A 14,387-nucleotide genomic window follows, 5' to 3' on the forward strand; every position below is an offset into this window, starting at 1 on the left:
GCTCGGCGTAGCGAACGTTGTGCGCAGTGTTTCTGGTCTATGTGCTAGCGCTGTGCCGGGCTGTCGCGCATATAACTGCAGCAAGAAGCCTGAAGATGGTTATGCCGTTTTTACGATACCACAACGAAAGCGTAACGGCTTGCGTAGGAAGCAGTGGCTGCATGACATTGGCCGAAGCAACTTTGTTCTGACAAAGAACAGCGTTGTTTGCGAGCTGAGGAGTCTTTCTTATAGCTCGTAGCAAAGCATCCCGTAATGCTGCATTTTTTTTTATTCTTCCGGCCTGCTCACCAGCGTTTTTGTTGCGGTTGTCCTCAGTTAAAGTCCCTTGATAATTTGAAAGTAGCGACACTCTTTGAACTCTGCCGCCGCCGCGCGACCTCCTCGCCCCTTGTGCGTTCCCCCGCGGCAACCAGTTTTGCCCCCGTTTTTCTGCACGACGATTGGTCTCCCTGCCGTTGCCCTTGGAAACGCGCGGATCTTGAGTTTTGCTTGTGTTTTTCTTTTTAGCTCGCGCCATTTTTTCCTCGAGCACGGCTGGCTCGGCGCTTTAGCTCGGCGTAGCGAACGTTGTACGCTGTGTTTCCTGTTCTATGTGCTAGCGATATGCCGGGCTGTCGCGCATATAACTGCAGCAAGAAGCCTGAAGGTGGTTATGCCGTTTTTACAATACCACAAGGAAAGCGTGACAGCTTGCGCAGGAAGCAGTGGCTGCATAACATTCGCCGAAAGAACTTTGTTACGACAAAGAACAGCGTTGTTTGCAAGCTGAGGCGTCTTTCTTATAGCTCGCTATAGCAAAGCATCCCGTAATGCTGTATTTTTTTTCATTCTTCCGGCCCACTCACCAGCGTTTTAGAGCGCAGCTCTTTGGCGTCCGTTCCTGGGTTTCGCGTCGTCGTCGTCGTCGGCGTTGTCGTTGTCGTCGTCGTCGGCCTCGTAACCAGCTCGCCGACGAATCTGCTCCGCCGCCGCCGCGCATGCGCGCTGTCGGCTCTCCGGGCGAGGGAGGATGATGGAAGGGAGGAGGAGAGACTGTGGAGGAGGGCTGGCTACACAAATGTCTCTTTGGCGTCCGTTCCTGGGTTTCGCGTCGTCGTCGGCGTTGTCGTCGGCCTGGTAACCAGCTCCGCCCCCCTTTCATCCCCCCAGCGCTAGCAGCGACCGACTGATACCGCTTTCGTGAGTCCGCTACCGCACTCACGAAAGACGTCGTGCACTTCCTGCAACTCGCATTAACCGTCCATCCATCCACACCGATGTTAGTAGTGGGGGACTTTAATGTTGACATAAAGACAAACAGCAATTTCCTAACACTTATGTGGGGGAACATCCCGTTCCTCTCGCTCGTAACGCGTCCCACGGCTGTGACAACCTCGCGAGGCACTTGTATAGATCTCGTCTTTGAGAATCAAGCATTGGTGTACCAAGTCGAACATATATCAGTCTATTTCTCCGACCACAAAGCTTCCTTCATGACTGTCAAGAACTGTTAGTGCAGTCTTTGTTAAAGGAATACGTGTGAAAAATAAAAAATAAATTCTGTGATAGCGCATACATGTGTTGCTCGATTTCTTTGCCTCAATCTATCGAAAAGGTGAAACAGCTTATTTGCTGCGCTCAAATTTCGCATTAGGAAGTAACGTAATCGTCGGTAATTTTTTGTTGCGGTTGTCCTCAGTCTGCTTAATATTCTGGGGCGGCTCCATCACCTCGCACGTCGCTAACTGTTGTCATTCAGTCGGAAGTGCAGCATTATAGATTCTGCTTTGCGCCCTGAAAGAATTGGTGGCAAGTATACCCGTGGTATTGCAGGTGATGAGCGTTAGCTAGTCAACATTGAGTTCTTTTTTTAAGTTTTAAGGCGAAAGCCTTTAGATCTGTTTCAAGGTCGTGTTGTAAACTGGAAGTATCACGTGACCCAAGGAAGGCCAGAGGTGACCCAAAGCATGTACACCCCTGTATAAGAGAATGATTACCCAAGTTAATGAATGAATCATTAGTGATTGACATAAGGTGGATTAGAGTGTATTAAAGAAGATTAAGATGGATTAGAGTGCATTAAGAAGGATTAAGATGAATGAATAAATATTAAGGTGGGTGTAGGAGGATTAAAGCAGATCGTGGTGGATTAAGTGAAGGGTTGATAAGGGGTATTAAGACCGATTCGGATGGTTAGGGTGCATGAACGAGGATTAGGGAGGGATAAGGTGGATTAAGGAATATTATTGTGGATTAAGGTAAATTGGAATTGATAAAGGAGGATTAAGACCGATTAGGGTGGATTAGGGACCGCGGAGCTGGATTAGGTCTGATAGAGGTGGATTAGGGTGTATTAAGGTAGATGGAGACTATTAAGTTGGATTAAGGTGCATTATTAAGGATTAACGTGGATGAATGAGCATTAAGACGGATTATGATGGATTAGGGTTGATAAAGGAGGATTAAGACCGTATAGGCTAGGCTAAGGTGCATTAGGGGCGATGTAGGTTGATTAGGTTGTATTGAGGTGGATGAAGGGGCATTAAGGTGGATTAGTGTTGACTAAGGTGAATTAGGGTTCATTGAGTATTAGGACCGGTAAGTCTACCATAATATTCATAATCCACCGAATCCACATTCATCGACCTTAATCCTCCTTCATTCACTTTAATCCACCATAATCCACGAATGTCCTTAATGACCCTAATCCACCTTCATCGACCTTAATCTACTCTAACTCTCCTTGATGCACTTTAATCCTCCTTAATGCTCCCTCATTCACTTTAATCCACTCTAATCCCCTATAATCGTCCTGAATCCACCTTACTCGAGCTTAATCCTCCTTTATTCACTTTAATTCTCCCTAGCCGACCACAATCCTCCTTAATGCACCTTAATCCTTCTTTATCCACCCTTATCCTTCTTCATGCACTTTAATCCACCCTAATCCACTACAATCCTCCTTAATGCACCTCAACGCACTTTCATCCAACCTATAGTCCTCCTTTATGCACCTTAATCCACTTTCATTCACCCTAATGCACCTCCATCGACTTTGATCCACCTTAATCCTTCTTAATACACCCGAATTCATCTTAATCCAATCACTAATCAATCATTACTTTGCTAATCATTAATCATCTCTTATACGCGGCTGCACATGCTTTGGTTCACTTCCCGCCTTCCTTCGGTCACGTGATATTTGCTGTAGCTCACAATCGGACCTTGAAACAGGTTTTCGCTTAATAAGCCACACACAAAGGGATGTGTCACAAGCAATACTAGATCAGACGCACGAAGTAAAGCATCTGATCATGTGGCAGAACAATTGTCTGGAGTATAGAACTCGCCTCAAAGCTCCCTTTAAATCAGTATACCCCGTTCATACGGCTTTAAGGAAAAACCAACCTCCTCATAAACGATGCCTCCAGCATTATCGATGCTGTTATTAGCATTTCTCAAAATTTTCAACCCCACTGGGGCGCGCAACTGGCCCGAAATAACACGCTTCCATAGAATCCTGCGGCCAGTCCGCGGGAGCCCAGGAGGAAAAGCGAGCCGTGCGCAGCCGGTGGGCGAGGAGAATCGAGGAGGAAAGCGCCGTGAGGAGGAGAGTGTCGCTACTTTCAAATTATCAAGGGGCACCCAAAACGAGCGCAAAACAGGCAGCCGCGAAGAGACGTCAGCTCTGAGGTGGTCCTACTCCGCTCGGTGCACACAGCATCCGAGTTGACGGCGCCCACCGTCCCGGAAGGTGTCGGAACGCCCGGTGCCAGGCCGCAATACCAGCCAGCCCGCAGTGGCACCCGTGGCCCGCGGCCACCCGGCTCCCAGAGCCGCGACTTCATCAGAGTCAAAGAGATAGAACAAGCTATTTATATAAGAAATTCGGACCACCCACGAGGTTTCCGTACTCACTCGCTTCAAGCTTGCCAATATGCTCCTTGGGCGATATGCCTCGCTCTCCCAGAATGCAGACCACGTGGCTCTCGTGCCGACGAATGTCATTAAAAAAACACTTGCGAAAAGGCTTGGCATGTTGACATGTTCAAACACACAACAGCCACCATCGCCTCGCTCAAGAAAGCACGCCGCCAACGCTAGCGAACAAAATTCACGCTAGCCCTACGCTTCGGTTCAAACAAACGTCTCGAACGAAGCAAAACTGTTAAAACTATCGTCCGATGCCCTAAGAGCCCCAGGTTGGGCGCCAGATGTGGGGTTCTCCTCCGGTACTCTTGGGACAAAGGAACGACGACACAGTAGGGCAAACAGTCACAAGGGCATTTATTGCATCTTTCATAGATCAATGCCTGCTAGCCGAGTTGCTATCCACAAAACATGCCGATGGGCGCGCGACAAATCTAGAAGTCCGACTCACCGCGACCAGATAGCGAGCGAATATGTTCGCCCCATGCTGGATCCCAACGCCTGGTCATTCGCGTGTACGGTCACGCGAACGGTGGCGCGTTCGAAGGCGGCCACGCGAGACGGTCTCGCAGAAGCATGGAACGGCGCACACGCGGCACGTCCGGCCGAGCTCCTTGCCGTACCCGAATCCCAAGAGAAAGCGCCTTCCGCTCCCGCACCCAAGTAACCCCGCCGGTGGCGGCGCAACACTCGCGCCGTCTCTCGCTCTGCGCTTCAACCACATCGACCACCGCGGGGGTCACACAGGCCACGCGGCGAAGCGGGATTGCAGGAGATAGAGGAAAACAAGATATCTGGGGACGCACGAGAGTCACGCATCCCCACAAGTGCTAAAGCAATAGGCCCACTCTTGCGGCCTAACTGCATACACCATGAAGTACTTCAGGAAGTCCCTCAGTTTTTCTTCCTCACTAGAGAGGAATTGTTTAAGATAATCTTCAAATGCATTTTCCTCAAGGAGCTCTAAGAGTAGCTGCACACTATGGTAGACATGTGGCCTTAGCTGTTTCTCTACACACTCGAATATCTTCTTACGCCAATCCTTATCCACATGCCAGGCACCGAGAAGTTTCTGTTTTGGGGCACCCGTGACCGTGGACCATGCTTTGTAGAATTGCGAGGCATCATCAGACATAAATGCCTTAGCGGCCACTTTTTTGGCCATGGCTGACTCCAGATATTTGAAGAATGCTGTAAAAATTAGCTCGTTCATCCGGTTGCAGATGAAATAAGCTATGGGTACACCTGATCCTACTTTATCTAGCACCAGAAGAGTGGTCAGCTAAAACTGGTACTCTGTAGTTTCATGTGTGGAGTCAAGACATACAGTCCCTGCAGGGCCCAATTTTTCTAGTAGCTCCTTCTGAGGCTCTGTCATCAGAACAAGAGCAAAGTCTGCTGAAGAAAATGTACCACTTGGGTCCACCACACCTTGTGCCTTGTACAGGTGGACAAGTGTTTCACCTTTTTCTTTCATCACAAGCACTCGCATGTCTACACTGACAGCGTCATTAGTGTGACAACGTTCAGGAGCAGCAATGTTGAACTGCCGTTTGATGTTGTGCAGGGTTTAGCACTCTGCCAAGTCCACTGGCCTCAGCTTGGATGCCACAGATGTTCTTATTCGTTTTAGGATTGTTTTTATAGGCACACCCCTTTCTATAGGCCCTCTGCTATGCTGGCGTTTTCCTTGTCACTCATTCTCAAGGGCTGAATTTCTGCTTTATGACCATAATGGTTTCTTTGATACCTGACTCTTATGCTGGTGCCTTCAGGTGTCAGACTCTGAGTGTTGTCCTTTGTGACAGTAACAAATGAAATACATATCTTACCAGACCTACAGCTCCCCTGACTTTTCTCCCGACGGTCACTATGACCTTTGTTTTTCCTTGCCTCGCCTGATCTATTACAGTAATAGTGGATCCTTGTCACTCCGCTGGTCAGCTTTTTGGGGCCTATGGGCAAAATGAACCAGCAGTTTTGGCTACCCTCTTCTTCTGCTTTCCATTCATGACATTCTGTAATAAAAGCACAAAATAGCATTAGATAGTGATAAGTACTTTGGGGAGAGAGATGCAAACAAAAATAATCACATTGAAGGCCTCGGACACGGGCTAATTTAGCATTTATTTTACTTCGTCACCTTCAACTCGACCGTGTCATGAGGTCACCCTTGATATTGCTCAAATTACTGTTGAAATTGAATTTGAAATGCGGTGCACCATAACTTCAAAAAATTTACCGTATTAGTTTTGTTTTAGTAAGAAACAAATCTGAAACTTAAGCATGATATATTCTCACTCCTTCCTCAATATTGAATCGGACTGTACGTTCACCGCAATGCAGTTACGATGAGACAAAGATGAACTGACAGCACGTAGTGCGAGCTACGTCCCAAAACAGTACGAATCCCTTCTCTCAGTTTCTTCTTGAAAAGCTTTCTTTTCAAGAAGAGCTTGATTTTTTACTGTAGATAGGGGCTTGGCGAGGGAGTGTTCCATGGTCACGCGGTTATGATCTGGCTTGGGCATGCACCTGGTTCAAAGAAGCAGCATTATGTGTGATTTCAATAAACCAGTTGCTTGTCTGCGTTCGTCCTGTCTTCTTCTACCTTGGTGTCTCGTCCCAAGCGCAGTTTAAGTTCACAAAAAGTTGTCTTACCAAGTAGCCTCCTAACACACTCTTCTTAAAAAATTAGATTGCGCGTGCGTCAAATTTCGCTCTATTTTATGAAGTCTACAACCATAGTCCTTCAACTGAAGGACTGTGGTACTACTAAAGAATTTTCCCAAAGTACGCCGGGAGACCAAGCCGCTGACAACCGCAATTTCAAGTGTGGTCCTGGACCTACGTCGGCCTGCATTCGGACCTTTTGCGGCCTGCACTGAGGCGAAGACTATGCCACGCACGCAAGTAGCGCAGAGCAACGTCACAACGCAGAGCAAATCCCTCCTCTCGTTTAAAAAAAAAAAAGGCAGGGGGGAGGTTGCGCGAGCGCCAAATTTCGCTCTGTTCTACGAAGTGTACTACTAAAGAGTTTTCCGAGAATACGCTAGGAGACCATCCCGGCGACATCCGCAAATTCAAGTATGGTCCCGGTTCTGCGTCTCTGCCGCATTGCAACGTGCATTGAGGCGAAGACTAGGCCACGCACGCACGTGGCACAGAGCAACGTCAGAACGCAGAACAGTTTTTACTCCTGTCGCTTAAAGAAAAAAAAAGTTTTACAAACGTCAAATTTCCCTCCACTTGCTGTGCAGGAAAGCAGATCATGCCAAACGTATGTCATGTAGCGCATCGCGGAGAGCACGCACACATGACAGGATAAACAAACAAATTATATATAACGAGGGTACAAACTTCAAAATACCCCAAGGAAATAAATTAGGCACCTGCTCAAAACCTGCTCTTCGCGAAACAGATGGAGAGAGAGAAAACAAAAACCCGCAAGACATAAACAACTGCTTTTTGGAGGTACATTGCGCAACAAGAAATTTTAAAAAGTCAAAGATATAATGTTGCGTTTAACTTCATTCGCTCACGATGAATGAGAATATACTTAATAAAACTGTTTCTCACCCTTATTCTTCCGGAACACCAGGTGCACGTACTCAGCCTCGAAGTTGTGCGCAGCGATCTGGTCCTCCGAATATACTTCTCCATCGTAGGCAGGGATTGCCACATACGTCGCATTTCATCAATTTCTTGACATCCACGGCCATTTTGTGAACGTTCCTGATGTGTTGCAGCATGTTCTTCCTCTGGGTGAATAGTTTGCTAGAAAATTCGCAGCGACGATCGTCATCGCCGATGGCAGCTCGATCACAGACATGCGCCATTCCGAAGCGGAGTAGGCGGTGTTTGAAAGCACATGGTTTCCGTGTCATTGCACGCACGTAAGTTGTATATTCTGGCCAACGTTACTATATAGATAAACAATCTAAACTCTTGAAACTGTTGCACCCTTTGGGGTGTAAATATGTCTTGCCCGAGTTTCCTTTGTGTGTTCGCATTTCGCTTCCATCGAAATGCGAACACACAATGAGCCAGATGTTTGCGTCATTCGGCAAACACACCGCCGTAGCGGGTGAGACCGGCCGCGCATCTGAGCGTTGGACTGTTCGGGCACCCGTCTGCCTGTTTTTCTATTTTGGGATTTAGCCTGGTTTGGTGGCCTCCCGGCGAATTATTGCGTTCATTCGGAACTTCGACATGGCAGCACTGCACTATTGGACTACGGCAAGGTGAGAAACATTGTTCGACAGTCTGTGCGACGCACTTCAAGCAATTAGGCTTACTGCCCGGCCACTATGCTATAGACTTGTGACGCAGTTAACGAACAACAGCGTGGCCGTCGTGGAGCAGTTAATTTGAATTAAAGAATCGTACTGGGAGATGTTTGCGACGCTTCCTATAAGCGCCAATATTGTTTTAACTAATTTCGGTAGTATTTGGGCACGCTAGTCGAACAGGGTGCTGGGACGCAGTTTCGCGCGCGCGTGTACGGAATTTTACTGCGGCAAGTTTTGGCGCTTTCTCTGACTGCCAACATTATTGAAACTACTTTCATTACTTTTTGGGCTACCTTTCGAGCGCAGTGGGCGCGCCTGGCGCTGTGACTCGGTTAGCGAAAATCAGCTCGGCCGTGGTGCGCGGTTCCTCGCTTTAATGCACTGACAAGTTCATGGCGCTTTTCTTTCTCTGACGTCCAATAGTGTTGAAAATTAGTTTCGATACTTTTATGTTATGAGGCCCGCTCGCCGCGCCTGTTGTGACGCAGCGAAAAGCAGCTCGGCCGTGGTGAGTTAGTTTGGCGCGTACTGAATCTTACTGCGACAAATTTGTCGCAATTTTTATGTCCCCGCAACAATTTAAGCCTAGCTTCTTTCGGTACCCACACTTGTCGAAAACGCGACGAGCAATCGTCAAGAGTGATAACACGGGAGTGCGTTGCTTGCGCCTGCAGAACGTACAAGTGATAAGCCAAGGAGATCAAACGCCAGGAACTAGTAACTCGAAAATTCTGTCTTCTGAACGGCACCCACGCATGTTCTCTTGAGTGCGAGTAGAAGGAATTCTGCGAGCGTCCAGCATGCTCTGGTTGAGAGCCTGTGTTGTGGCCACCTCTGTGTATTCGTAGCGTACTTGCGCGTCGGTTGTAGCCAAGTTCGCGAAACGCGCCGTTGCCCGCGCATTCGAGCTATTAAAGTGCAGGAAATAAGAATTGGAAAGAGGGGAATGCTTGGAATTAGAATGTGTTTGTGGTATGTATATGGTATTGCTTGGGACGAGTCGGTTATTTCCTACGCCGTGTGTTTAAATACGAATTGCTTTTGTTTGTAATGCCGCCCACTCACCACTTTCGCACGCTTCGCCTCTACAGGCATTATTCTTAGATGTTAATACCAAAATAACGCTTGTAATTTTTTCAGCTCACGTCGTCTGGTGGAGCTTCCTGCGGAAACTACTGCTGCTTACCTGGTGCCACAACGCTGGATGAATTCACAAAAGCCCGCGACGAGCATTTACAAAGAATAAAATAAACGTTAATTTTTCTACATTTCACAAGGTGTCTTTATGAAAGTGCACGTGCACATATTCAATAGAGGCTTGTGAAGATCGTTCGCAATCAATTTTACTTAATTAAATAATTTGCAAATAAATATTTAATAAATTAGAAATAAATATGTAAATAAATATTTGCTGCAAAAGCAAAAAAAAAAAAAACGGAGCCGGCGTGACGCGCACCAGCTAGAACTCAAAACGCGCGCGCTCAAAACCGAAACCGGAAGTGTGCTTCAGGTTTTAACATCGACGGCTTGGTGCGCTGCAGTCAATTCGGCCGCTGGGCTCTATGGGAGTGTCCGCTCTTGTTATATTCCTTTCTCTATGTCTGGCTCGTCATTCGCCGGTTCGCCTGTCGCTAGGCAACGGAAGTAAGTCGCAAAGTTTAATTTAATTTATACGCAGATATCTTTAATTTTTTCGGGAAAGAATAAAAAAAATAAAACAATTTTTGTTACTCTCATTTCACATTCTTCTTTTTTTCGATGCTCGCGACCCCAATTCGTCGATGTTAAAAGTATAGCATGACGTGTTTCCTGTTTCCAATTTTCGCCGAGTGTCCGCTCTTGTTCTATAGTAGTTCTATAGTAGTTCTAGCCTCTCTACTTGTTCAATCCCTTTCTCTATGCGACAAAATCGACCGCGCGCCGCTGCTAACAAAACAAGCATAGTAGAAGCACTCAAGGGATGCCCGGGTTAGTTTGAATGTCTCCTGCTAGAGGCGTCGTAATAAGCACAATTTTTTCTTAATAGCGTTCAGCATAATCGATCTTACACGTGACCTCTAGCGCGTGGTGAAAGCGTTCCGTACTTCATACATTCTCTCAAAAATAGCGCGCTGCCACAAACCCTGCAGCAGATCGTCAATGCATGGTTCAGTTTCAGATCCCCAGCTGTGAACCTCTATTTTACAGGAGCTTTAAGTATAAGCAAGCATTTTATGCGCGAGTCCACCTTCGGAAATTATACTCAGGAATATTTTTTTACGTTTGTGCTTACGTGAAAAATGCTGAAAAATGTCTACTCAAGGAGAAGGCAACTGCATGCGCTCTCTAGCGCGTTTTACAATCACATGCTCGGCATTAGCCAATGGTATGGCGCGACTTGGCTCGTCGTAAGCATCTGCGTTCGTCCATGTCGGAGCACATGGTGAGCGTGTGCACTGTGCCGTCAGTCATATGGGAAGCCGAACTTGTCAATCTTCGCAGCGATCGCAGGCTTCCTAGGGCTCTCGCGCAAATGAGAACCCATCTCTTTTTCATCGACGCGTTCAGCACATGATAGTCTTCCGTTGCTTAGAGCGATATGGCCCGCAAGAAAGGCGAAACGCTGAAGCCTGCGCCGGTTCAATCGGCTCAGCATGTGCTCGACCGGCTCAATGGTAAGCTTCGCGTTTATTTTCTTCCTTTTCACTTACCTGTGCTCTATTTGCACCCGCACGAAGTGTTTATACATTACGCGTGGCTGCTAACAGTATATGTATAGTGAAGCTGGGAGGTGTCCTTGTTTTGAAGCGACAGTTGTTTTTGTCTTCGCCGCGGTACAAATTTACCTCTGTGAACGCATACCGACAGTCACCGTGGGCGGAATTGTGTCGCTTGTTTTCAGGTTAAAGCTTCTAGTTTTTTTTTTCTTTTTATGGAGCTGAACAGGGACGGGATGAGATCGAATGTCGGCATTCGAGAGCAACTGCCGCAGTTCCGTCAGAAAGCAACGGAGCGATGAAACATTTAACTTGATGATTCGCTTTAGAGTACGCGCATACAAGGATGTAATGATTGTTTCAGATCGCACACAGCGACCTTATACGGCATATTTGCGTTTCGTGTCAGCGGCGCGTCGTTGCGTTGTATTAGATCACCGTGTCAATGGTCTGTCAGTATACTAATATGAGCGGCATGCGTTCATGTATCTTGGCCGGCTCGTCACTCGCGAGAATGTCTAACCTTTCAGTGATGAACAGCGGGCTCTTTACCGGTCACCCATCATTGATGGCATAATCTTTCCTTGTCGCAGATTTTCTAGTAAAGAATCCCAGCAGCAGCCTTCTTGGAGAGCTCTATCAGACACTGGTCAGCTCTGATGGCGTGGAGCAAGTGGCTGCCATAAAAAAGGTTTTCTCTCATCTTTATGTACTACTAAAGCCGTTGTGCTTACATACAAAAGCTGCTCTGCGTGTTCTAGGCGCAGCTTACCAAGCTTTCAACTTCCAGATTGAACAAGAGCTCCAGCAGTGCAAGGATGTGGTCCTGCAGGAACTAACCGTGGAAGTTCTATCCAATGTTGTTATCACGGCCAGCCATGGGCAACACGTCAAAAAGGCTGCGTTCAGGTTTGCATTGGTGTTCTGCTTAGCAGTTTGTATCATTGAGCTAGTTGATAGTGTTGGCAAGAAAAATTTAGTGCCGGAAGGGAACTGGGACAGTGAAAAGAAGGCCTTCAAACACTTAATGTAATGGCCTATTAGCATTTGAAACATTCCGTTACTTGTCTCCGTGTTATGTGCATGTTAACATGTGCATGTCTGCACATGTTAAGTGCAGATTAGCAGTGCACATGGTATTGGTTGTTGTGGTAATTCTAAATGTTAATATCTGTGCTAAAGGTTGGCACTAAAGTCTGCACTGTTAATAATGTTGCCCTGAGCAAAGTGGGCAGTTCTGTATACTCTTATGTTTTGATTATCACTGATCCCTTGCATCAGCATTGCAGACTTTTTCGAAATAACTCAGTAAATACATGTATTTATTCTATTACAACTGAAACCATGTGTACTTAGTTCATTGGAGTGCTCACTTGTAAAAAGGCAGTAGTAAATGGGCAAGAAATGACCACATAAAGCAGTGCACACATAAAGCATCATTACAGATGCAGTAATGCAATGATTTAACTGCAAAGTACTACCTGTGGTTGTAGTGAAGAAGGTGGCATTGCACAACCCAAAGATTAAGAATTTGCAAAGTGCTGCAAAGTTTCAAAGATATTGGCGAATCAAATGATCTTAGTGGGACCTGTAAGCAGTGTAAGGACATTTGCCATATGATGGGCTGTATTAAAAAGCAGAATAAACAGTGAGCACCTTTGGCGCTTCAGAAGTGCAAGGTGAGAATGCTTAACAGTACTGTTGGTATTTTGTGCCTGTATTTGGTTTTTGAAAGAAACACAGATCCTGGGACCTTTTCTTGGAATGACATGGTCATTGTGAAAATACTTACAATATTAAGAAGAGCTTTATACCTCGTTATACACAAGTGTTCTAAGTGGCCTTGTTTAGTCACTGCCGTTATCCTGAAAGGCCCTGCAGTCATAGGGGCAGTTGCGGAAGCTTCACCTGTTTGTGTTCATGTTGCTTGTTTCATTCAAAGGGGGGGATTTAAAAAATGTCCACGTGAGACCTCTTGTAGATTATTGTGCAAATTTTCGTCAGTCTTCTTTTAATAGTAAATGTTAACTTGGAAGTGATTACGTAAAATAATTCAGCCTGAATAAAAAGTCATGTACATGTGAAACTGTAAGAAATTGGTTTATTCATATTCCTGCCACCAGGTTTTGTGAAACTGACACTGCTTTGATATAGACTATTGTGTCGTCACGCAGACGATGAAAAACACCCATAAAGTGTTATTAATACCAAGCGCTCAGCATCATTTGCCAATTCAGAATCAGTGAGCCAATGTACCACACATAGTTACATCTTCGTCTCTGTGTTTAGACCATGAAAAGTGGTTTTCACAACCAGAAGCATAAAAAAGTGGTTACATTGTTCACATGCATGAAAACGCTGCTTTTAACTTATAACTGTGGCATCTTACTTACTCTTCCCTTATACTCTTCCTTTATCTGGCCCAAAAGAATCAATCAAGTTGATTGACAGTTTTTTTGGCAGGTTGTTAAGCGTTTCTGTTGGAATTCTTCCTTCAACAACACCATGCTAAATATGAAATGACAAGTGCACTTTAACTATTCATCAGATTTGGCTATATTTGGCACATTCTAGAGTCTGGAAGAATAAAACACCAACAAAAGGCATCGTCAGAACTAGCCTTTAGTGCTCCTAGCACTTCTGCAATCAAACAAAACAAAATTTGCACTTCGGTCAAATTTGCAACATAATTTTTAAATGGTAGCGGCAGTGAAAACAAAAGCTTCAGCTGTGTCTGTCTAACAAATAGCGGACAGAAAAAGTGATGACAAATGAGTGCTCAATCTCTTTTTCTGTGTTATAGTGCTACATTTTGTCATGATACAAGTTCGTTAAGAACTGAATTGAAAGCAATTGTGATCCTGAGCGACCTTTGGGTTTGAGTAAGATAAGTTTGCCACGTGCAAAACAAAGTTCAAAATTTAGCATGTGTCCTGTTATCTTCACTATGCTCATGGGTGTCCAGTACTTTCCTGTTGGAAAATTGAATTTTTTTCATTTTTTTTTAATTATGAAAATGTGCTTTTAGAGCTCAACAAAATAGTGGCTCTCTTGAATTTTTTACTTTTTCGATCGTAGAAATCCAGTTGAACTTTATAGCTTGAATTGTGGGAAGGAAGGCTTTAAAAGTAAGAAAATTCTGAAACTGGTTTGCTGGAAACCACACTGTAAAACTTAAATGTTTATAGCATTCCAATTCTCATTTAAATTTTAAATTTATTTCTTGCAGGGTTCTGGGAGCCAGTTTTGCAGCTGCTGCTGTTCTGCCTCAGCTGTCTGCAGCATTGAAGGACTCTCTCTTTATGTCAGATTCGGATTTGGGCAAGATTTCACACAATATAGAAAACCTTTTGTACTGCTTGTCTGAACCGCTGGGTAAGCTTTCTTTCCCTTTTTTTAACTGCATGCCTGAAAATGTGAATTCTCTGTTTCGCGGTGTATACTAAAGGAGCCATGACATCGTCATCCAACTATTCTCCGTTTATCA

The 14,387-nt window shown here is 45.6% G+C and overlaps 1 protein-coding gene across 2 annotated transcripts in view; it reads left to right on the forward strand.

Moving 5' to 3' along the window:
• Positions 1 to 10,315: 10,315 nt before the first annotated feature.
• THADA (Thyroid adenoma-associated protein homolog) overlaps positions 10,316 to 14,387 on the forward strand; it is a 94,168-nt gene continuing 90,096 nt past the window's right edge. The window contains exons 1-4 of one of the 2 annotated variants that reach the window (XM_065454682.2): positions 10,316 to 10,858; positions 11,494 to 11,591; positions 11,691 to 11,809; positions 14,130 to 14,275. In XM_065454682.2, the coding sequence (XP_065310754.1) occupies positions 10,783 to 10,858; positions 11,494 to 11,591; positions 11,691 to 11,809; positions 14,130 to 14,275 (439 nt within the window). In that variant the 5' untranslated portion in view covers positions 10,316 to 10,782. The remainder of the gene's footprint in view (positions 10,859 to 11,493; positions 11,592 to 11,690; positions 11,810 to 14,129; positions 14,276 to 14,387) is intronic. The other variant, XM_065454681.2, reaches the window with a different exon arrangement.

The sequence above is a fragment of the Dermacentor albipictus genome, chromosome 10 (genome assembly GCF_038994185.2).
Source record: "Dermacentor albipictus isolate Rhodes 1998 colony chromosome 10, USDA_Dalb.pri_finalv2, whole genome shotgun sequence".
Lineage (NCBI taxonomy): Eukaryota > Metazoa > Arthropoda > Arachnida > Ixodida > Ixodidae > Dermacentor > Dermacentor albipictus.